The 24783-nt window shown below is 44.3% G+C and overlaps 1 protein-coding gene across 5 annotated transcripts in view; it reads left to right on the forward strand.

The window, feature by feature from the left end:
* The window catches only part of Dnajc6 (DnaJ heat shock protein family (Hsp40) member C6), a 154002-nt gene that overhangs the window by 80930 nt on the left and 48289 nt on the right, over nt 1-24783 (forward strand). For all 5 annotated transcript variants that reach the window (XM_055628887.1, XM_055628886.1, XM_055628885.1 and 2 more), the window contains one exon: nt 24042-24192. In XM_055628887.1, the coding sequence (XP_055484862.1) occupies nt 24059-24192 (134 nt within the window). In that variant the 5' untranslated portion in view covers nt 24042-24058. The remainder of the gene's footprint in view (nt 1-24041; nt 24193-24783) is intronic.

Below are 24783 nucleotides of genomic sequence, written 5' to 3' on the forward strand. Positions count from 1 at the left end.
TATATATATATATATATATATATATATATATATATATATATATATATATATACACACACACTGTTTTTTCTGTTACTTTACAGGTCCTTTGCATGTATATTATGGCTTCCAATTTAGTGTTCTTATGGGATTCCTGAGTATGAGAACTAGTGGGTCTCTGTTTCTCTTGCCTTATTTTGGGCTCTTTTTCTTTTGTTTGTTTTGTCCGATGTGTTAGTTTTAGTTTTTTATTATTATTGTTGTTGATGTTATCCTTTAGGAGCCTCTTTGTTTTCTAATGAGAGATAGAAGGGGGTAGATCTGGATGGGAGGGGTTGGGGAGAGACTGGGAGGAGCAGAGGGAGAAGAAACCATAATCAGGATATATTACATGAGAAAAAAACAAAAACCAAAAAAACAAGTTTCAACAAAAGGGAAAAAGAGAAAGAAACGGCCAGCAAAGTGCTGGGCTGAAGTCTGGGCACACACTGCCTGATGCCAATGCTGCCCAGCCCTGGCTGCTTCCCATGTGCCTCCCATTCAAGCGTGGCGGGGCTGTCTGTGCTCATTTGCCCGTCTGATCGCTGTGCACAGACTCTGCACTTGGCTCTGTGTTCATCCTACCCATCTTCCAGGAGTTACAGGTAAGGTGTTTGTGGTTAAAGGTTGCAAGCAGGGCCCTGGGAGGAGGTCAGTCAGCAGGCAGTCAGCTGAGGTCAATGCCAGGTGCAGAGAAAGGACAGAGAGCACTCGCAGCTGGCTAACGCAGTCTATAATAGTCATCACCAAAAGCCGTGAGGGAGTCATGAATGTTTTTGTTCCACAGACAATGCCGCCAGTGGCGGCGATTCAAAGCAACGCCACATGTATTTGGTGATGTTCCCCCCGCCCCAAAGACTTGCCATGCAGTTGATAGAGTCACATTTTCCTTGGTTTGAGAGTCACGGGCTTACTGGGCACTAGGCGCGTCTTGGTAAGCAGCTATTTCAGTTCCCCTTCTCATCCAGAGTCGTTTGCTTCAGGGTACCCTGGTGTTTGGGATGCGGATCTCTGTGTTGCCCTCATGGGTCAGAATGTGGGTGCTCTCAGGGTCTGGACTCAGGCGTCTAATGGGGAAGTGTTGGGCGGGCTCTGGGGCCGCAGTATTACACTGAGCCTGTGTGGTTGGTGCAGAACAGCGATGGTGAAGGAGCGGTGGACACCTCCAGTGTGCAGCCATTTCCGCTATGTGGTTCATCTCGAGCCGAGTCTTCTCTGCGGCCGGCCATCCGTACCTGGTGATCAGGGAGGCCCTGTTCGCTTCTCTCTGCCAGACAGTATGATGGCAAAAGCGTGTGGCTTTAGAGCTAGGCAGACCCAGATCTGTTATGGTGTTGTATTTCTTCGATGTGCGACCTTTTGGCTAATTACTTAACTTTGCGAAACCTCAATTTCCCCCCTCATGTAGCAGACATGAAAAGATCTGCCTTGGCGGGGTGTTGTAAGGCTTAAATGTGATTTAATGTGCCCTGCAGATGAAAAGGGCTGAGTAAATGGTAGTTTCTCTGCAGCTCTCTCTCGTTCCCGCTGGGCCTTCATTTAGGGCTGGCTATTCTTACCATGGTAAGACCACAGCCGAGGCTGTGTCTCCAGGCTTGCCTGGTCATCACCAGCAGACACTGAGCCTCACATGTAAACGTTCTAATCCAGAGAACATACTGATACACACCCATACCCACCCACCCCCACACAAATGCACACACACACACACACACACAGACAGACACCACACATTACATGAACACACATACACACATACAAACCACACATACGTACACACACTATTTAGAAACAAAATTTCAATATATAGTGCAGGTTGGCCCTGAACTTATTTTGTAGCCTCAGCTGAGCCTTCTCCTGAATGCTGGGATTGCAGTGCAACCTGGAACTCTGGTGTTTGGACACAGTGGACTGGCTTCATCAAAGTCAGGTCATCTGGAGTCAGATGTGATCCTTGATCCTGGCAACTGCTCGATCCTTTGCTTGTGGGCCTCTTAGCTCTGTCAGGCTCTATACCCGCCCTGAGCTTTATCTTCACACCTGTGAAGCAGGAATGATGTCACCTGGCTGCCAAGCCTTTGACAGTGTGAAGGAAGATGCTGTGCACTCAGCTTTTTGTCCTTCTTGACACGGAGTGGGGGTCAGGGAAGGTTAACCTCACTGGACCGCCTTGTTTAACTGTGTACTGTCATATTCACATTGGCCCAAGCATTGAGTAGAACTGATTCCTGAGGGCAAGGGCTGCTTCACCCTCGCTCAGTGTGCACAGAGGTTCTGTAGAAACCGCGCTTGCTCTCTCCAAAGGATACTGAGCCTTACAAAGCACCTGGCAACCCACGCTTGCCGTTCTTTGCACAGGACTCTGTGCAAGACGGAAAGGCACAGGCTTTTAGCTTTGCCTGCTTTCCACCTTGTGCCCAGACCCTTATCGTGGTTGTCAGTGCCGGCCTTTGAAATCTCAGAGCCTGTGAATCCTGGTCACATTACCTGGGATCCAGAGGACGCAGAGGGAGACCAGATTTCTCTAATGGACTAGAGACCTTTTCAGTCACAGCCACCTTCCATTCGGGTGGCTCCAGCTTTGGGTGTATCAGTGAGAATGTGCTTTTCTACCTCAAAAGGGGTTTGGCAGTGAGGCATCTCCAAAGCCTGCAGGATGGTTCTGTGGTGAGTTGGGGGTCGTGAGGGGCGGCTTGCTGTCTGGGTCCTTGCTCCTAACGTTCCTGTCTGCTGCCACACTGACAACATTCATGCTTGCGGCTGGTGAACAGAAGACTGCAAGTCTGACTGGATGCTAACCCTAAAGACAATGTGCTGTGTGTGTGTGTGTGTGTGTGTGTGTGATAGGCCGAGGCAGCCCAAAGAAAGTCATTTAGAAAACAAAACAAAACAAAACATCCTGCCCTGCGCCCTATCCCTTTGTGAATCCAAAGGAAGGTGAGTGATTGGAGCCCCCTGCCTATTAAAGTCCTCGCTGGGAGTTTTTATTAATTTGTGTCTTCCTTCCCAGCCATGGATGCTCAGCAGCTGTCCCCATGCTGGGTGTCTGGTCTTGAAAATATCCCAAGATCACTCACATTGAGCTGTATCTGCTTCAAGACCTTTCAGGCTTGCCTGTTTCCCTCTGTGTTTTAGGCTTTTAACAAATACATAGGAAGCAGTGATGCCGCGAGAAGAAAGAACACAGGCTTGAGACTGAGACAGACATGGAGAAGAGGCTTGGCTGTGTGGCCTGCATTTTCATTTTATATCCTGCTTGCTAGGGACTAAATATTTGTGTTCCCTGACTCAAAAGTTGTATGTTGAAACTGATGGGATGTGGTGATGGACATTTGGAAGATGACTGGATTATGATAGCAGAGCTATGGAATTGGTTTTTTGGGGCTGGAGGTCGCTTAGTGGTTAAAAGCATTGGCTGTTCTTCCAGTGGTCCTGGGTTCAATTCCTAGCACCCTTATGATGGCTCCTAGGTGTCTGTAACTCCAGTCCTCGGGGATCCAATTCCCTCTTCTGGCTTTTGAGGGCACAACATGCTTGTGGTGTACAGACATAGATGAAGATGGAATATACCACCTCCTAGATATAATTTACATGTCATATATAAGATATTATATATATAATTTATTTTTACAAAAACAAAGAGACCCTAAGGGATTCATTCATCGTGTGAGAACTCAGGGAAAGTTCTCTCAACTGTCTCTCAATATGCTCTCATTTGATCTTGGGCTTTCCAGCTTCCAGAAGGGAGAGGAATAAAATTCTGTTGTTTGTAGGCCACCTAGTTTATGGCATTTTGTTATAGCAGCTCAGATAGACTAAGACAGGTCCTCAGTTTGCTATTCTTTAAATGGAAATGCTAAAACTTAACCTGAAAAATGTAACAGTTAATGGAGACAGGCTGGGAAGCACCGAGAATACGGTTCATAAACAATGGCCACTGCTGTTAGCACACAGTCATGCTTCAGCATGATGGCAGGTGGTTTGAAAAGAAATTGAGGGGATAGGAAGATGGCTCACTTTCTGCCTACTGTGCAGAAACAAGGAGCTGAGTTCAGATTCCCAGCTCTTCTGTGAGAGCCAGGCACAGTGTCACGTCTGCAACCTTAGTTCTGTAAGACTCAGAGGCGGGATCCCTAGAGCTCAAGGCCAGCCAGCCTCGCCAGTCAACAAGCTTCAAGTGCAGTGAGGGACCCTGCTTCAAAAAGCACAGCAGGGCTGAGGGATGGCTCAGCAGGCATTGGTGTTTGTCTCTAGGCCTGAAGACTCGTTTGATGTTCAGGTCTTGCATGGTGGAAGGAGAGAACTGACTTGCCTTCTAACCTCTACATGTGCGCTGTAACACACACGTACTCACCTCACATAAATGAGCTGACAAATAAACAAATAATGTAATGAAAAACTAACAATAGTGGAGAGTGATTGGGAAAAATGCCCAGTGTCACCTCTGGCCTTGACGTGCAAGTACACGCAGTTGCACAGATACCCTCACACATGTGACCACGCCCATACAAACATGTACACATGCCACAGGCAAATATACACTCACAAGAAAGAAAGAAAGAGAGAGAGAGAGAGAGACAGAGAGAGAGAAAGAAAGAAAGAAAGAAAGAAAGGAGGAGAGAAAGAAAGAAAGAAGGAAAGAAAGAAAGAAAGAAAGAAAGAAAGAAAGAAAGAAAGAAAGAAAGAAAGAAAGAAAGAAAGAAAAGAGAAACGTGAATTAGCCCTCTGGTCTCTGGACAGGTTCACTTCAGTTCGATTTAACATCCTTCTTTAGACTGCTCCCTGGGAAGCGTTGAGCGGCCATTCATCAGGGCTTCCTCCAGCCCTTCTTGCTCATTCTCAGGTTTGTTTCAAAACTTCCAACAGAGTCATCTCCACACCTTCCCCACTGCCTCCAGACACTGCCTCCTTTGAAGGTCGGTTTGCTCTTACAGCCTCTTAGGGCTGAGAACCACCCAGTTTCCCTGTCTCACCTCTCACACCTTTAACTCACGATCAACATGCCCAGTTCTGCGAAGATGTCCGGACTTTGGCATGCGCTGTAGACAACATCTTCTGTATGTGACACACCCCTAGTCAGCCCCCAGCCTTCCTGCCCTTTACTCACCAATCTGTGCTGACGTGTCTGTCTCACAACCGAACACAAGACTTCGGGAACCAGAGGAGATACTGGAAGCAAGTCAAATGTCAATCAGAGACAGACACAGCCTGGAGCTCTGGGGAGTTGCTAGGCATGGCTGATTTTTTTTTTTTTTTTCTGGTTCTATCTGTGGTATCATTTTTGTAGCCAGTAAGGGTTCAGCTTGTAGTAAAAAAGGTCACACACAGATCTTTTCCCATTCGTGTTTGTAATGACAGCTCATGATTTAAAAAAAAAAAAAAATGAAGATCGGATGATAATGGCCACTTCTTATTGAACACTGTGCGTGCGTGGGTGCGTGTTTGTGTGTATTTCACTCTTTTAGTATGTGTTATCTCAAAGCAGAGGTTCACAGAGGTTACATCACATGGACGAGTATGTAGAAACAAAATGGTTATGGCCCCTTTAACACATGGCTTCAGCCTGATATGATGGTTGGGTAACTAGCATGCCAGGGAAGTAATCAATTACCCGTCTCCCTCTGCAGGGCTTGGTATTTGCCTTAGTTGTCATGGTCACATATCAGTTATCTTGATAGAGGTGAAAAAAACAGTTTTCGGAAAATTTAATCCAGATGGCAATGCTATGCCTGGGATTCAATTAAGGCCATGATTTCCAATTAATGGACCTTCATGTCAAGACTGAGGTCACGTCGTTAATCTGGCTTTTATTTTAGGATTTCTAATGTCATGATTTACAGCAAGGCTCAGCCGGCCTTGTCGGGGGTTATTCGAGCATAATTAAACATGGAAGACAGCCAGATCAGCCAGCTGACGTTAGGAGCAGGGAAAGAGACTTCATTCATTGATTGGTAAGGCTGGTAATGAGGATTCCTTTCTTCAGGAACATTTCCAGAGTGTGTGGCCTCTCCCCTCTTCAAATTCACGCAGCATAAAAACCTCCAGCCGAGGGAAAAGGCCTGGAGCATCCCAGTTGGTGAGCTCTCTGAGTGTGGTCTAGTCAAGCCAGCGCTGTCACACCCATTTGCACCTCAAGGTACCCTTCGTGGGCTGTAAATGTAGAAGACAGTGTGCCTTTTATGTCTGACAGATTTGCTCTTGTGAGTGCTCCCTGGGGAACACATCTTATGTTTGCTCTTTGCAGTGGTCAGGCAGAAGCCAAGTGGCCTCGCCCTTCACCACCCTTGAAAGGATGAAGGTCGTGGCAGTCCCACGATGCACGCCATTTCTCACTTTCTCTCCTTTCTTTGTGCTGTTTTGGTTTTCCTTTTTTTGTGTGTGTTGGGGACTCCCCCCTCTTTTCTCACACAGGATCACGCAGGTAGGCAAGAATTGTATGTGATGCCTTTTAGTTGATTGATAGGTTCACATCTGTTTTCTCATTAGATCCCCTTCAAGGACATGGCTGGAGGATGTCTTCTGCTTCCATTTTGTAATTTGAAAAACTGAGGTCTAAGCAGATTATAGTCTGTCTATCATATAGGTAATAAGGAAGGCAAGTGCTATTTATCAAGGTCTGTTGGCTCACAAAGCATTTCCTCCCCCTCCTTTTTCCTCTCCCCCTCCCTTCCCCTCTCTCTCTCTTCCTCCTTTCTTTCCTATCTCCCTCCTGCCCACCTTCTCTCTCTCATTCAGCACAGTCCATAAATGTTCCCAGCATTCCAAGTGCTCAGCTAACAGCCGGCACTGCCAACCTCAGCTGGCCCAGGCCTCTCCATCATACTATGCTTGTGGCACATGCCTTTTTTTTTTTCTGAGGACCAGGAAAACTGAGGCTCTTTGGGAAAACTAGCATGCAGAACTTCCTTTTTGAGTGGGAGGGGCCTGGAGAGAAGATGGGAGGCATGCTTCTGTGACCTAGCATGTTCGGGTGTGCTGTTGGCTGCCATGAGGATTGTCGAGACCCAGTTGTCTACTCAGCCTGGCGAAGCAGGAACATGCAACAGCCTGCTCACTAACTGAACTTGCTCAGCGATTGCTGTGTCCACACAGAGAGAAGGTTACATTTATTAGAGTGTTTCCATAAACCACAACCACGACAGAAGTTGGGCCCACAGATAATGGTGGGTTTTTTTGCCTTTGAGACCCATGAACTGTCCTTTTTTTTTTTTTTTAAAGTTACATTTGTTTATGTGTGTGTATGTGCGTGGGTGCTTACGTCATAGAGTGCATACGGAGTTTTCGGGGCAACTTGGAAGACTTGAGTGAGTTCATAGCTTCTGTCATGTGGGTCCCCACGATGGAATTCTGGTTGTCAGGCTTGGTGGCCAGTGCCGTTACCTGCTATGCAGCCAGTTCTGTTTGTAGTTAAGTAGCAGGTTTTCTTCCAAGTGCTTGCCGTGGGCTCTTTTCTGTCTGTAGATTCATCTTCTGATATCTCACCTTCCCTGTTTAGTCAGCAGATGGATGTATTCTCCTGCAACTCGCTGAGCCTTGAGGAATGTTTTTATGAGTTGTATGAGTTAGCACACACTGTGGCTGGGCCCTACTTCCACATTTATTTGACAGAGTTGGAACCTGAAAAACTGCCTTGAAATTTCCTTCAGGTGCCTTGAGGTAGGATTCTGGCTTTTTTTTTTTACACTAAAGTGGTGTCCCTCAACCTTCCTAACGCTGCAGCCCTTTAATTCAGACCTCCAACAACCATATGGTGACCCCCCAACCATATAATTACTTCGTTGCCACTTCATAATTTTGCTATCTTATGAATTGTAATGTAAACTTCTGTGTTTTCTGGTGGTCTAAGGTGACTCTGTGAAAGGGTCATTCAACCGCTTAAAGGGGCCACACTCTGCTGCGCTAAAAGATGTGCTGTCCCAGGCTGGAGAGATGGCTCAGTTGTTAAGAGGCCTGGCTGCTCTTCCAGAGGACCCGAGTTCAATTGCCAGCACCCACATGGCAGCTCACAACTGTCTGTAACTCCTGTTCCAGGGGATCCGACTCCTTCACACAAGCAGGCAAAACAATTTACATACCCAATGGAAATAAATAGATTTAAAAAGAGAAAAGATGTGCTGTCCCCGGGGGAAATCCCTTGTCGTAACACCCTGCTCTGTGAACGGCTCTTCGTGAATCTGCTGATCTATTTGTCATTGGTGTGTCAGCCAGAGAACCAAACCCTGCAAGCCGGTACACAGAGACTTTGGCAATAAGTTCATGTCTTCAGCTTGACCTCCAAGCCCTCTGGAACCAAAGGCACATTCACTCACCCTCTCGGTTGAGTTCATCCTATCTAATACCCCTTCCCCCTTTCATCCCCTCAATCCCTGTGGGAACAGCAGGAGGTGCTGGTATACTGCCACCATGTGATTTGCCATCTCAGAGCCACCTGCTGTGCGCCCCCCCCCCCCCGTTCCCCCCCCCCCCCCCCCCCCCTCCTGCCCCCCCCCCCCCCCCCCCGCTTCTTCATCTGTTCGGTGGGAAGAGAACACCCGGGTTTCAGTGTTGGCTGAGCCTGGCAGGGTCCCTAGGGTGATGATGGCAACAGGTGCTTACTTATGATGGTGTTCCCGTAGACAAGTGTTGTCCTGACCTCTGCTTGTTTCTGGGCTCAGCCTGGAGAGCCCCTCAGCCCCCTGCCACTCAGACTCCTCCTCTAAGATAGAGCTCTCTTCTCGCTATTCCTTTCTGCGGTAACATTTAGTAACATATGGTAACATTTAGTGAGTCCGGTGTTCAGAATTCCTGGAGTAATCTAATGATTATGATGAAGCCCTGTAAGAGCTATTAGAAGAAAAGCTTTAATGATTGTGTGTATTCGCATGTGTGCCATGCTATGGCACACTTGTGGAAGTCAGAGGATAAGTCACCTTCCCCCTCCTTTTGAGACAGGGTTTCTTTTTGTGCTTTGGCTTTTTGCTTACCTAAGGATCTCTTGCCTGTGAGTTCTGGGGAACTCTCCTGTCTCCACCTCCCATTTTGTGGTCATGGTGACACTACCACAGATGCACAGATGCTTACTGCTTCACTTATCTTCGTGTCAGTTCTGGGAATCCAAACTCAGTTTCTCATACTGATGTGGCAAGCACATCGCCCACTGAGGTGCACAACCATGCTTGAGTATTAATAACTTTTTGTTGTTGTTGTTTTTCGAGACAGGGTTTCTCTGTGTAGCCTTGGTTGTCCTGGACTCACTTTGTAGACCAGGCTGGCCTCGAACTCACAGAGATCTGTCTGCCTCTGCCTCCCCAAGGGCTGGGATTACAGGTGTGGGATTACACTGTGCCTGGCTAAGTACTAGTAACTTTTAATACTAGTTTTCATTGTTAAGTGGAAAAATTGGCAGGCCCAAGGCAGTATAATATAACTTTATTTCTATATATGTGGGTACAGAACCTCAAATATTTCTGCGCTTGTATCTAAAACACACAGAACTAAGAATGGAAGGCTATATTGTTTCTAAAATACCAAGATAGTTTTATAAAGTAAAAAACTGGAGTTTAGCCAGGCATGGTGGCATAAGCCCTTAATCCCAGCAATCTGGAGTCAGAGGCAGGAGGAAGTTTATGAATTCCAGGACAGCCTGGTCTAATGGTGAGATCCTGTCTCAACAAACAAACAAACAAATCAAACCAAACCCTGAACTATATATTTCTGTCTTGTACCTCCTCTCTTTTCTTCCCCTCAACTCCATGCTCACACATGCATACACACACACACACACACACACACACACACACACACACACACATATACACACACACATGCCTGTACTAACACAAGTTGGGGGGTTTCTTAATCAGTTAAACTCCCATCTCCCAAATTCCAGAGTTCTTTACTGCTTGTGTACACAGACCCCTCCTTTGAGCTCCGTGACATATATGTGACATTTCACTCTGGCTTGTCTCAAGAGACTGGGCATTGGCTCCTAGTTCCTAGCACAGCACATTCTTAACAAAGAATGGCCAGGAAAGGCAGCTAAGATTACAGGACCAAGAATGGCATTTTGTGTTGATTAATGGGTTTGTTTACCTTGCCAGTCTAGGCTCTAGTTAGGGGTATGGCAATAGGGACATGACTTTTAGAAGTAAAGCGACATTCATGTGCTTGTTCTGGCTGTGACTTCACACTTGATTTTCTCCTTATGTCAGCAGTATTTCTGTGTTCCTGGGCTGACTCCTGGAAATATGTATTGTTTTAAACTTCTGAAATGTGCAAAATTATGCCTTAGCACATGGAAGCACTTGAGAAGATGGTTTGTTCTTTCTCTTTACTATATTTTGAAAATGTCAGATTGGGTTGTGTAGTTGGTTCTTATTGCTGGTTATTTCTTGATACCTACAATTGGAATTACCAGATGACCCTGCTTTATCACTCTTTATCATAATATATTCCTGAGGCACCTGCCTATCTGTGCGAGTAGAGTCATACTATTGAGAACAGCCAGGACATGGACTCAGCCCATCAACAGGTGAGAGAATGAAGAAGATGTGATGTGTCCACATAATGGAATTTTAATTCAGCCATAAAGAAAATGGAGATAACGATATGAACAGGAAGATGGATAGAAATGGAAATCATAAAAAAAAATATTCTGGAAGACAAATAACATATGTAGACCCTAGCTTTAAAATCACACATGTGTGAATAGTACTAATATGTGTGTATACATGAGCTATAGAAATGAAAGGTGAGTCATGCGTGGTTGGTGCACACCTGAAATCCCAGCACTTGGGGAGCAGAGGCAGGCAGATCTTTGTGAGTTCGAGGCCAGCTTGGCGTACAAAGCAAGTCCAGGATGGCCAAGGACACAGAGAAACCCTGTCTCAAACAAAACCAAACAAAACCCAAATAAACAAAAAATAAAAGGTGATCCTGAGAAGAGAGAAAGATCTTAAAGGCGAAAGGGTGGTGAAGAGAAACAGGTAACACATGTGACATGAAAGCATGTAGGAGAACTAACTGCAGTTGGAAAGGGAACCAGTCAGAGCGGGACAGGGGCCCTAGAGGAGGGCAGGGGCAAAAGTGCTGAATTAGAACAAAGTGTGATGATGTGTTCGTATAAAAACACCACAGTGAAATTTATTACTTTTTCCTAACTTAAAAACTAATTTAAGAAAACCACACTGTATTCTGAGGCTAGATGTAAAATTAGGTGGGAAAATCATACCAAAGAAGAGTAGAGAGTGAATCAAATCTTGCTATAATGTTTTCATCTTACATGTTTAACGTATATAAAGATTAGTGAAGATGCCTATTATGACCCATGAAGGAACTACCGTTTGAAATAAAAAGTTTACATAGAGAAAAAGCCAGTAGAAGAATTGAAATTTCATACTAAAATGATGTGATTAATCCTAGTGAGGCTGAAAAAAAAAAAAAAGAAAATAAAAATAAAAATATAGAAATAGCAATGAAAAAGAGGTAGTGAGACACTAGGCTTACTTCTACCACATTTATAATTGTTCTAAGTATAAGTAGATTATACACTATTATTAAAAGGCAGCTCTTACCAGACTGTATAGAAAGGAAGACCGACCTTATGGTTGAATCTAAAATGGCATCAAAAGCAATGTGCTAAAATCTTGGCTGCCAGCTAATGGGCTTTGGGATATGATTGTATCATGAGGGTAATTGGTAGATTAGTCCTATAGGAAGATCATAGTAACTGTGGAAGTTGGGGGATAGTTGGAGGAAGGGAGACACAGGTAACTCGCCCCTGGAGATCATGATGCTCTGCTTTAGCTCAGGCCCAAAGTAAAGGCGCCAGCTGACATAGACACAGACCTCTAAAACCATGAGCCAAAACAAATCATCCGTCTTTAAATTTACTCATGATTCCTTGCCAAATTGTACATTGTCTGTACGAATTGAAGTTTGGGTGCAAAGTCATTCCACATCCTTACAGTGACGGAAGAGCCACAGATTACACAAAGATGAGCCAGTAGGTTTCTCCTGGAGAAGGCCTTAGTTGTGAATGAAAGTTGAGCTTTGGTAATCTTACTTATGCTGGAAACAATTGCCTTTCAGATGAATTGAGAGAGGAAAAAGAATTCTTTATGTTAGGTACACACTGTTTTGGAATTGTGACTTGTTTCTTGTAATCCAAGTTCCCATCTAGTAATACATCCCATGCGACTGAAGTATAGTTTTTTTTAGCACTCCCCATAATGCAGATCGTTGGGTAACAAATTGCTGAGGCAGGTTCTCAATATATGACTCTGGCTGACCTTGAACTCACAATCCTGTTCCTGCCTCTCGAGTGCTACCACGACCAACCTAAAAAGTTGCTGTTGTTGTTGTTATTTTTTTTGACACAGGGTTTCTCTGTGTATTGATCCTGAGTGCTTCTGCCTCCCTGACTGCTGGATTAGAGGTTTGCACCACCACACCCAGCTGTAAAAAGTTTCTAATGGAGTTTTTGCCATTTATAAAACTCTTGGTTGATGGTTTCTCTGTCAGGATCTCATTCTATCTTTTTCAATTTCAGTTGCTTCTGATTAAAAGTTGGACATCATTCATGTCATTAGTCATGTCCTTTGCATGTCTCTCTCTCTCTCTCTTTTTGTTGCTCTATTGGGTATTAAGATTGACCCATTATTCTTGGTTTCTGTAGTTTGGTTCTGATGTGTCTATGGTTAGTTCCCTGTGCCTTTATCTTGCTTAGGGTTTTGCTGTGTTTCATTCTTTCATTCATTCATTCATTCTCTCTTTTCTTTAATTGCTTTAAATATAATTTTGTATTTATTACAATTTATTCACTTTGTATCCCAGCTGTAGCCCCTACCCTCATCCTCTCCCAGTCCTGCCCTCCCTCCCTCTTCTTTTCTATGCCCTTTCTACAGTCCACTGATAGGGGAGGACCTCCTCCCCTTCCATCTGACCCTGGCCTATCAGGTCCCATCAGGACTGTCTTTCATAGTCTTCTTCTATAGCCTGGTAAGGCTGCTCCCCACCTCATGGGGAGGTGATCAAAGAGCCAGCCACTGAGTTCATGTCAGAGACAGTCCCTGTTCCCCTTACTAGGGAGCCTATTTGGAGACTGATCTGCCATGGGTTATATCTGTGCAGGGTTCTAGTTTTATCTCCAGGTATGGTCCTTGGTTGGAGTATCAGTCTCAGAAAAGACCCCTGGGCCCAGATTTTTTGGTTCTGTTCTCCTTGTAGAGCTCCAGACCCTTCCAGGTCTTCCTATCTCCCCCTTCTTCTTTCTCTCTTTCTTCTTTCCTTTCCTCCTCCCTCCATTGTTTTGATAATGTTTCTTTAGACATGCCATGGACTTGATATTCTCTGGCCTCAGCTTCCTGGGTCCTGAGATTTGGGGCATGTATTACCACACTCAGCTATAATAGCTTAATAACAATTTTGAATCAAGGATAATTTTGCTTTCCTTGAAAACATTTGGCTTTGTCTGGAACCATTCATAGTTATATATTCTGGGATTTAGGGTTGAGGATGATATTATTATGGTCTAGTTAGTAGAGGTCAGGAGTATTGCTGAAAATTGCAGTGTTCATGATAGTCATCATAGCAGTCAATGATCCTACCCTCATGTCAATAGGACTGAGTTCCAAGGTTGAGTAATTGGATCTTGGTTGAAACAATGTCTCCCTACCTAGCCAAGGAAGGCTGAAGTTTATGATACTCCTGCCTCAGACTCCTAAGTGCCCAAGTGTTGAGATTACAGGCATATGACACCATTCCTCAATGAGAGACCCTCATTTAAATTAAATTTTCTTCAACAAATTTTAGAAATACTAAAATCTTTTTCCCGTTCAATTTTCTTCTTCATTTTTAGACCTACTTGGTGGTATAACTTGACGTCTTAAAGTTTACTAATTTGTTCTTTTGTAGTTTAGGTCTATGTTTCTTGAAAGAGGGTCTTGCTATGTAGCTCAGATTAGCCTTGAACCAATGATCTCCCTATCCTGTCCTTGTAAGTCAGTGGTTCTCAGCCTGTGGGTTGAGATCACTTGATGTTACATAGCAGATATCCTATATATCTTGTATTTATATTACAAATCATAACAGTAGCAAAATTATAGTTATGAAGTAGCAACAAAATAATTTTGTTTGGGGGTCACCACAACAGGAGGAACTGTATTAAAGGGTTGCAGTGTTAGGAAAGTCGAGAACCGCTGCTCTAAGGTGAGATTGTAGGCATGTACCACACCACCACCGTGATCAGCTTCCTAATCTTCCCTCAAGTTTATTTAACAAAATTTTCATTTTCTATTTTCTGCTTTCAACTCTAGAATCTCCCTCTACCTCCAAATTGCTTTTTCAAGACTTTTCTTCCCTTGTAAGCTCCTTGCAGATATTTATGAGCTTTAAAGTATATGTTAGCTAATTCCAATATTAGAATCATCTTAGGGTCTGTTTCTTTTAACCTTTTTTATTCCCTACTTACTATGCTCAAACAAACACCACCTGAATAGTGTTTCATATGAGGATTTTTGGGGTAGAATTTGGATTGGCAGTTGTAGTCTGATTTCAAATTTTGGTTTCAATGTGGTTTTCATCTGCACTATAGTTTTTGTTCTTCCTACTCTTATCAACACACACACACACACACACACACACACACACACACACACACACACACCCCTGAGGTAGGGTTTCTCTGTGTAGCCCTGGCTATCCTGGTACTCGCTTTGTAGACCAGGCTGGCATCAAATTCCAGAGATCCTTTTGTCTCTGCCTTCTAAATGCTGGGATTAATAGGTTAAGCCACCAAGCCTGGCTTTTTATTGTGGACCGTTTGGGAAAGAATGGATAGTACTGGTTTCTTAAATTAGCTCTCCTTATGTATTTTCTGGTTCTCTCATCAACCATTAGGATCCCATATGTTTACTGAGCCCTCTGGGTCTTCTAAGCCCCTAGTGAGATATGAAACTGGTTCTTTGTTACTGAGGTCCTGGAGCCAGAGGAGTTGAGTCATTCTAATGTAAATCAGTCTGCCCTGAGTCCTGGGGTGGAGTTGCAAAGTAAGTAATGTGGGGCTTGAGAGCCAAAGACCCCACAAAAGAAGGCAGGGAGGTGGATGTTGGGAAGGTAGATAATAACTGAAGCCTTGGAGCCGGCCAACCCTCTTCATTTTAAGTAAAACTCAACTTTTCCTAATGAGATAGTATTTTCTTTCTGTTGCTGTGATAAACCCAAAGTAATGTGTGGTAGGAAAGGCTTTGTTTCAGCTTTTAGAGTAGAGTACATCATTGTGGGAAGCCAGGGTGGGAGCTCAAAGAAGGAACCTGGAGGCAGGAACTGAAGCAGAGTCCAAGAAAGATGCTGCTTACTTGCCTGCTCCAGGCTCACATTCAGTGGCCCAGGCCCACACTCTTGTGAATGTTTCCACTCACTGTCTGCTGAGCCTTCTGTTTCAGTTAGCAATCAGAACAATGCCACAGAATTGCTCAAAGACTAATCCAATGAAGGCAATTCCTTAACTGAGGTTACCCAGGTGTGTCAAGTTGAACTGAAGCTGACCACCATGACAGAGTCTTACATGCCCCTGTGCATAGCATGAGGGTCTAATTTTGTGGTTTATGGAAACTAATAGAGTGCCTAGATTAGAATAACATTTTCTTAATAGGAAGACTTTCTATTATAATCGATAATAATGATGATACCATCAAAGGATGTTAGAACTGGTAGGGACTTAGGGAATCATGTAATTCATTCCCATATTTTTATAGTGAGATCTTGAATTTATAATCTTCCCAGAGATATGTAGCTTGAGGTAAGAGTCAGAGGTGGGGACACAGACCTATAGTCTAGAGCAGTTCTCACCAGCAACCTGGCAAATGAGAGCATCTGTTATGCCCAGGTCTTGAGACCCCCAAAGACCACCAGGAATCGACTCCGCTGCAAAACACATGAGGATTTTTTATTACAAGCTTGAGCCCAAGTTGCAGCAACCTCCCTGGTTGAAGAGGAGGAATATGGTCCCACAGTCTAGGGAAACAAGGTTTTTAAAAGGAAAAACTTCAAGCAGTGGGTACATGCCTTGTGTTATATGATTGAGTAAGGGAAATTAACTTTTGAAATGACTGGTTTACTTTAGGTGCCATGTCTATAAATGGTTCTAGCCTGGCCTTCTGGGCCAGTTTCCTAGCAACTGTATCTTTAGTGGTCAGGAAAAGAGTACAGTAAGGCTAGTTGTTCTCCTGCAGGTAGCTGGACATGTCTCCACCTGGCTGGCCTTTGTTCAACCTTGTGCTTTAAACTTTAAACCAATACCCAAATTCTTTGGTCTCTCATAGCAGTAGCGTGTCTGTGGATATTGTGGTATCTGTAGTGATATAAATATTTAATAGCTGATACAACATATGCATTCAAAAGTACAGCCCCATTTTAGTCCATAGAAAAACAAAATGAGCACATACACATTATATATTACTTGTATATAATGTAATGTATATGTAATGTAATGTAATGTAACATGATTTATTTATCCTTAACTTCCAATATTTTCCTGTTGATTTTTGGATATTTTCAAGACTGATTGCACTGCCAGCTAAATGATCTCTATTTTGAGGCTGTGGTTGGATAAAAGGAACAGAAGCAGATCCTTGTGACAGTTTTTTCATTAAACTGATTCCTGCCTAGTTCCATTGCAAGGCAGGCTGGGCCTAGGCTGACTTACAGGAACCACAATACTTTCATACTCATGCTTTCTACACAGCCCAAACATATAAAACCTGGGTCAGCACCAGTGCTCTGGGCCCTTGCTGGCCAGGGCCCTGCTCCACCCTCTGCATCTCCTGGGTAGTTCCTAGACATTTTCAGAGCTGCTGTTGAGCAGCGTGAATTGTTTTAATAGTTTGCACTGTGGGACAAATAGCCAAGAAGTCACATAGTATTAAAAAAAAAAAAAAAGTGATGACAAATCCATGTGCATGCGAATACTAGTGTGCTACCAATAGCTTATAATACGTTCCCATGCCAGAGCTCTATCTGATGGAAAGTAGAACCTCAGAGATACAGAGAGTTGTGCCTCTGTTAAACAGCTTTGATTCTGAATTCCCACAGTGGAAGCTTTACATGCACTGTGTCTAGAAGCTCTGGAAAGAGAGCCCTTTCTTGCTGTATGCCTCCTCCGTCGGGCTGTTCCAACCGTGAATCAGAACAACGTGGCCCTTTGTGACACAGGCTGTACTGGTCATGGCTTTCTCCACAGCACCTGCTAACTGTCACTTAGTAAGAGTTCACACATATGCCGGGCATATGCTAAGAGCTTCGCAGAAGCTCTCGCAGCTCTCCCACAGCTAGCTGCCTGTGATATTCTGTGGGTGCTTCTCTCCTGCGGGCCAGGAGACTGTTGTGTCAGCAACTGTAGACTGCACGCCCTTCCAGCAGCAAAGTGAGAGCCGAACCCATTCCGACCTTTAAGCAGCTAGAGTTTTAATACTGCCAGCTTTGTCTAGTCCCTACCTCCTTGCTTGGCATAGTGAGTGTCAAATACTTTTTGCTTAATTTTATTTATCTATTTTTGCATGTGCTAAACTTTTATTTCATGCACTTGGATACCTGTGCTCTCAGGCATGCTGTTGTAGGCAACCTCTGGAATCATTTACTATGAGAGCTGAATTTCTAAAGATGCAAAATAAAATTCCTGCTCATTGATCTATTTATTTAATTGCTGGGAAATCAAGAGCTAGAATATCTTGGCATAAGGACGTCTTTTATGGCAATGTCATTGGATTCTTTGCCCTTGGCCAAACTTTGTAGCAAAAGCATGGCTTGTTCTTGGGGCAGGAGCTGACAGTACATGCCAAAGCATTTTCCAGGGCCTAGGTCCAGGACTTTAAGGATAGAGAAGTGAGGCCCTAGATGGACTCTTAGGCAGAAGGATGCCTGGCCTCTTTGCAGTTAGAGAGCTGTAGGTACCACTAGAAGACTGGGGTAAGCATAGTTGCTACTCAGAGGCCGTTGTATTGGAATATGTGCAGAAGAGGGAGGGCCCCACAGGTGTTTAGCAAGCTTGTGTTGAACTGTAATATTACAGCACTTGGTTATTGTTCTTATTTTATATGTTTTTTTAAATTGTGAAGTTAAAATATAATATATATTTTTATATCTGATGTATATATAAATATATTTCTAATATAAATGATATATAAATATATAAACACACACATACACACATATATATATTACAGATTTAACTGTGAAGCTGCAAGGCATAGAAAATCTAGAAAATGCAGTCATATAAAGAACCAAAAATATCACTTGTCATTTTACAATTTGACATTGTTATAACTAATTTGACGCCACATGAGTGGAGGGTGTGCTTATGAGTCCACCAACATTTCATTCTCAAAAACATTTTTTTCCTCTTCTCCCTGTTATCAGTAGTTCTGAATGTTAGATTTTTTTTCCCATGATGTACCTAAGTATATGATTGTGAGTGGTAAAGTAGGGGAAAGAGATCAGGCATTGGCAGTTTCCCATTTTCATTTGTGTGTGAATTTCTAATATAAATGCAAGATGTAAAGCATTAGTGTAAGCAAAATGTTTCCGTGAACGCATTTCAACAGTTCAACTTTATAACAATTATAAATAAACCTGTTAAGATTTTCTGGACACACAAAAAATGTAGTGGGGAGAAGCCCAGGCTCTGCTGCTATTTGACTAGCTACAAACCCTAGCACAGTAACTGTGGGAGCCTGGGTGAGGTCCTGGTGGGTCTTTATCTTCCTGTGTGAATGGGACGAGCAGTGGAGCTGCCCCTGGAGTGATGTGAAGATTAAACATCACTGTGGACGAGGCATTTAGATCAGTGTCTGGTACGTAAGAGGCATCTTGTAAGTTTGGGTTAGTCATTCTTTTATAACAGTTGGAATTTCTGAGATGACTGTGGTGGTGCATGCCAATAATCTCAGCACTGGGGAGGTGGATCCTTCAGGAAGGACTTCAAGGTCCTCCTTAGCTATTCATAGAGCCAAGGGACTGCCTGGATTATACAAGATCCCGTCTCAGAAGCACCAAAATATATAACCTTTCTGAATTCTTTCTCTACACTCCAACGTTTATCTCTTACAAGAATGGGCCTATAATGTTTATATTTTTGTTTTCATTTTATCCTTAGTTTTAACTATTTGTACTCTTTTACAAGGTAATTTAATAGTTAAGTATATGTCTATGTACACACACACATATGAAATAATTATAATGACCACACAATGTTTTTAGGAATACGCAACCAGTGTAGGGCTAGAGAAATGGATAAGCAAATAGGAGCATAGCTGCTCTTCCAGAGGAACTGGGTTTGATTCCCAGTACCGACATGATGGCTCAAAATCATCTGTAATTCCAGTTTCGAGGGAATATGATGCTGTCTTCTGATCTCTTTGAGGCACATGACATCCTGTGGTGGGTGGAATGATAATGGCCCCCATAGGCTCATAGATTTGAATGTTTGGTCTGCAGTTGGTGGAACTGTTTGGGAAAGATTAGGAGGTGTGGCCTTGTTGGAGGCAGTGTGTCACTGTGGGTCAGGCTTTGAGGTTTCAAAAGCCCAGCCATTTTCAGTTAGCTTTCTCTCTTCCTCATGGTTGTTGTATTGATGTGTGGGCTCTCAGTTACTGTCCTGGTGCCATGCCTGGCTGCCAGGCTGCTGCCGTGCTTCCCTGCCATGATGGCCATAGACTCCATTACCCTCTGGAACCACGAGCCCCAAATTGAAAGCTTTCTTTGGTAAGTTTCCTTGGTTATGGTGTCTCTTCACAGCGACAGAAAAGTAACTGAAACACACCTACACATACACAATTAAAAATAAGCTAAAATACATCGTTTGTAGTTTCTTGTCACTCAAAACAAGATTGTGGTCAATATCTTTTTTTTTTTCCCTCTGAGTCTTTGCATGATATAATTCCACACAGGAGGGCCTGCCTTCGTAGGAGTCACCAAGTCAGGCACAGTCCAGGGTATCCTTGGCACGTGCACTTTTTTTGTATGAACCGTGAGAATATGTGTGGAATGCTGGTGTTCACTAATAGGCTGTGAAACCCTCATCATCATTTTTCATCTCTTTCGTCGGCATGTCTCAGTGTCTCGGCTCAGTTATCACAAGTGAATAATATGCCTATCGAGGGCAGCTTCGCCTGCCTTTCCTACCTTTTTCACACACCAAGGCAGTGAGGACCGCATGAACATTTGTGCCAGCCCTTTGAAGGGTGTGCTTTCCAAATGACTGTTGAGTTCCTCCAGTCTTCCTTGAAAACCAGGTTAACACCGACAGGTGACCAGTGGGTAGTTCAGGGGGAAGTACTCTTTCCCAGGAGTCCCCAGTGCTGTAAGAACTAGTCAGGCAACCTCTGTGCAAGTCTCATAATGGGAGGGGTATGGTACTGCTCTTCTATGTACTGATAATCCCCAGGAAAACTCTTTTGTGACTCTGTTGGGGGTCACGCGGGGTTGGTTAGTGGGGAGGCAGGGTATGGCTCTGACGTTTGCCTTCTGTGGGCTTAGGTTTTAAGATGACAAAATGTACTAGATAAGAACCTGCTTGGAGTTGAAGCAGAGACCCAGGCTTTTCTTCTTACATGGTACGCTCCTTCACTTTCTGTTCTGACCTTGATACCCTCCTAGATCCTTGGATCCCAAGGACCCTGGCCAGCATGGTTCCCACATTTAAGATGGACAATCTAGTGCAGGGGTTGGGAGACTGTCCTTGAAGGGACAGCTGGTAAAGAGGCTCCGTGGTGTGGCAGGTTTGTCACTGCCGTTCAGCTCTGTCATAGAAGCATGGAAGCAGCCCCAGACCAGACATAAATGCAGAAGTCTCTTTCTTTCTGCTCTTGTTTTCTGTGAATTCCATGCAAATGATCTACCACTGAGCCGCGCCTCTAACCCTGTATTCCAAGAACACTTTACTTCTAGACACGGAAAGTCAGCCTTTATGGAATTATGATGTGGTTTGAACGGATGTGCCTTTGATATTTTTTTTTTTTACCCAACATTTAAAACATAGGAAAGTATAAAGACAGACAAGTGGCTGAATTTGCTGGAGCTCAGTCTTGCTGTACTGTGGGCATTGTTTACTTCTGCACTGTCACTTTCCAACCGCATCTTTGGTTCCTCTTCTCCCCTTTCTTTCATCTAGCCGAGACAATAATACCCTTGGCAGAATCTGTACTCTTGCCACCTAGGGTTTCTCACTAAGGAAAGCTGGCATACCCTCCCAAATGAGCCATTAGGGTGAAATCACACAGTGCCCCTCTTCTCATTTCGTGCCATGGCTTATGTGAGAGTTTGGATGTATGGGTGTTATAAATGGGCTCTGGAAAGTCATTCTGGTTTCTGCAGCATTCTAAGGCTCTAATGAGGAGGCTGAGACCTGAGTGATGCCGAGAGTGAGTTTTAGATGATCAAAGATATTCATATCTTTTAATCGGCCGGTGCCTCGATGTTCTCCTTCAGCATGAAACTTAGAGTCAGCGAGATGTCTAGGTAATCAACTTGATGTCCTCTGTGAGACAAGGAGGTATTCAGACAGAGCATTTTGGAGTGTAAATGGGGGGAGCACTTTATGCTTCTCTGTCCTCAGTATAGTTGAAATGAAAACAGGATACTGCTTTTTATACATGCATGTTTTTAAAGGGAGACAATCTGTCCTCTTTCAAAGGTGTGGTGGTTTGCATGAGCTGTTCCCCCATAAATCTCAGACATTTGAATACTTGATCCCCACTTGGTGACTATTTGTGGAAGATTAGGAGGTGTGGCCTTGCTGGAGGAAGTGTGTCCCTGTGGGTCTTTGAGTTTTCAAACAATTCACACCATTTCCTGTTAGCTTCTTCTACTTTTTATTTTCAGCTTGAGGCATAAACTGAGGCATGAACTTTTATTTTCAGGTTGAGGCATGAACTCTTAGTGGCTGCTGCAGCCAACATACCTGCTGCATGATACCCTGGTGCCCCATCATGATAGACTGTTATTCCTCTGGAGCCATAAGCCCAGATAAACCCTATCTTTGACAAGTTGCCTTGGTTGTGGTGTTTTCAATTACAGCAACAGAAAAGTCACGAATACAGTAGGAAGCAGAGCACGGAGAGCTTATGCTTGGAACACTCCTCTTCAGTGCTGTTAGACCAGGCCCTGGTATTTCACTCAAGCTGTGGATCTGAGAGGCCACCAGAGCTCGGATGCCTATGTAATGCATTAGTTTGGTCAGTTTGACAGATGCAGATTGGGGACACGGTGGGGGTGCACTCTGGTTCTGAGAATATTGACATAGAGTTGCCTGATGAAATGCACACGGGAGGAGGAGGAGAAGATCCAGAGACAGTTTACAGGGGCTGGACGCAAGGCAGAGTTGTTAAAGTTCCTTCCCAGAGGACATAAGCAATGCCCATCCTTCCTCCTAAGGCCCCAATAACAAACTGAAGCAGGATTCCTCCGGAATTCACTCTAGGGAACGGATGAGTTTATCGGGCTTTGTTACAGCGTGCATGTGAAGGGTTACTTACAAGGGTGTGAGGCCTTACCTTTACCCCTGAGTTGTATAGATAGATGTCCTTCCCCTAGTCTTTGCTGCCTATGCAAGGCAGTGGTGCTTACAACAGGTGTGAAGGGCAGGGTACTTAGGTGAGGGTCTCATGACCCTTCCTGGACCAAGAGAGAATGAGGACGGTTTACAAACTCAGCTGGGATGATTTTTCAGAATCAGGGAGCAGCTGAGCTTTCCAAGATGGCTATTTCTTGGCTTGGATGAGAGTCATGAAAAAATAGCAAGGGAGGACCGTCTCGGTCACAGCTGGCAGAATCATGGACTGGTGAGAGGTTGGGGCTGGTGGGACATGGCTGCTTCTCACTCAGACTTCGGAATTGCACATGTGGGTGTGAATAGCTGGCTCTTCTAGTTGGCCGAGACTGTCGATGAACTGCCTTCTTCTTTGTGACTCCATCTCTCCTTCTGTAAGAATTTGAGTAATAGGCCAGGCATCGTATCTTCTACATGTAATCTTAGCATGTAGGAGGCTGAGGCAGGAAGACTGCTGTGAATTCCGGCTCAGCCTCAGCTTCAGAATGAGACCCTGTCTCACAGTGTCTCAGTAAGAATAAAAAGCAATTTCCAACTGTGGGGAACTGTACCACTGAGAAAGCTCTAAGTAGAGCTGCTGCTGACAAAATAGTCCAGGAAGTAGAGGATGCTTTTAACGTTTGCTCATGTGTCCATTTGTTTATTCACCAGCATTCACTGTTCTTGGCAATTTCCAATAGAGCTTCACTTTGAAATTGATGCTTAGTGATACCTCAGGCACCCGTAGCTCTTGTGATCAGTATGGAAGAGTGGCAGTAAATACATACTTATAGGCATATGTCAATAGCATGTAGAAGTATAGTAGGAACTTAAAATTAAAACAAAACAAAACAAAACATTCTATGGCCAGGAAACACAAATACAATGTCCTCATTTGATTACAGTTCAGGGAAAAGGACAAAAAGAGTATCATCTTCCTTGCATTTTCAGAGGCGAAGGTCCAAGGCCCCCGGGGAGGGGGTACCTGGCTCTCCAGGTAGTACCAGAATCTATGATGGCTAGAGATTCTACTAAGCACCCTGAGGTGCAGGTGGTACTGCAACAAGGAGGCGCTTGGCCCAAATATCAATAGTGTTTAGAGCTAGCCACAAGGGTACAACTTCCCGTAGTCACAAGGGAAGAGACACCGAAGATTCTGAGAAGTCACAGCGGTAGCCACCGTGCTGTTCTCAGGCACGATGGCAGGGGCATGGTGCTGTGGGTAAGGGCTGAGGTGTTGGGCGGCGTGACTCTGGACACCCGCATTCCAAACACCGCCTGCTCCGCAGCGTACCTCGTACTCTCTGGGGATCAGCAGCGTTGCCAAAACGCAGCCAGCGAATTCTGAGAGCTGGACGCAGCTGGTGGGACAGGCCCAGCGCCTTAGAGACGACTAGTGCGCGTTGTGGGATTGAGAGAGCTCGGCAGTCTGTACCGTAACTCCCTTGCTCTTCCTTTGCAGGTGCCTCATCTCCAGACATGGAGCCCAGCTATGGGGGAGGCCTTTTTGACATGGTGAAAGGTGGTGCCGGGAGGCTGTTCAGTAACCTGAAGGACAACTTGAAAGACACCCTCAAAGACACATCCTCCCGAGTCATCCAGTCTGTTAGCAGGTGTGTACATCCTTCCGGGTGAGGCTCTCGGAACCCAGGCTTCCAAAGGGTCTGGTTGCCTGCCGACCGCTTACCGGACTGACACAGCTTCAGCTTGGTGACATAATTTGAGACTGTGATCAACAGAGAAATGCCACTGAAACTGTAATGTCAAATCCTTTAGATGTGTCCTCCAGTCTGAGTTGGAGGGCACTCAGCTCGTTGGTATGTTGCCATGGGATGGCCAATGTCTCTGGCTTTACATTGTGGGTTCTAGTGAAGGACTGTGTTTATAAACTCTGTGGTGTAAAGCAAGGTAATGAACTCTCCCAGAGGATCTGTGTCTCTGAGTGACTTGAGAATTAGCTCAGATACTAAACAGGCAGAATGTGGATTGCAACGGAAACAGAACTTTTGCACCCAGCTATTTATGTACTGAGAGAAGTTAATTTCTCTCCCCTGTATAAAAATTCTTACATAAATAACGCAGTAGGTTTTTTTTAGATTATTTTTTAAACGTTTATTTATTTATTATGTATACAGTGTCCTCTCTGCATGTACATCTGTATGCCAGAAGAGGGCACCAGATCCCATTATAGATGGTTGTGAGCC

The sequence above is a fragment of the Psammomys obesus genome, unplaced genomic scaffold (genome assembly GCF_907164565.1).
Source record: "Psammomys obesus unplaced genomic scaffold, mPsaObe1.curated_primary_1811, whole genome shotgun sequence".
In the NCBI taxonomy this organism is placed as follows: domain Eukaryota; kingdom Metazoa; phylum Chordata; class Mammalia; order Rodentia; family Muridae; genus Psammomys; species Psammomys obesus.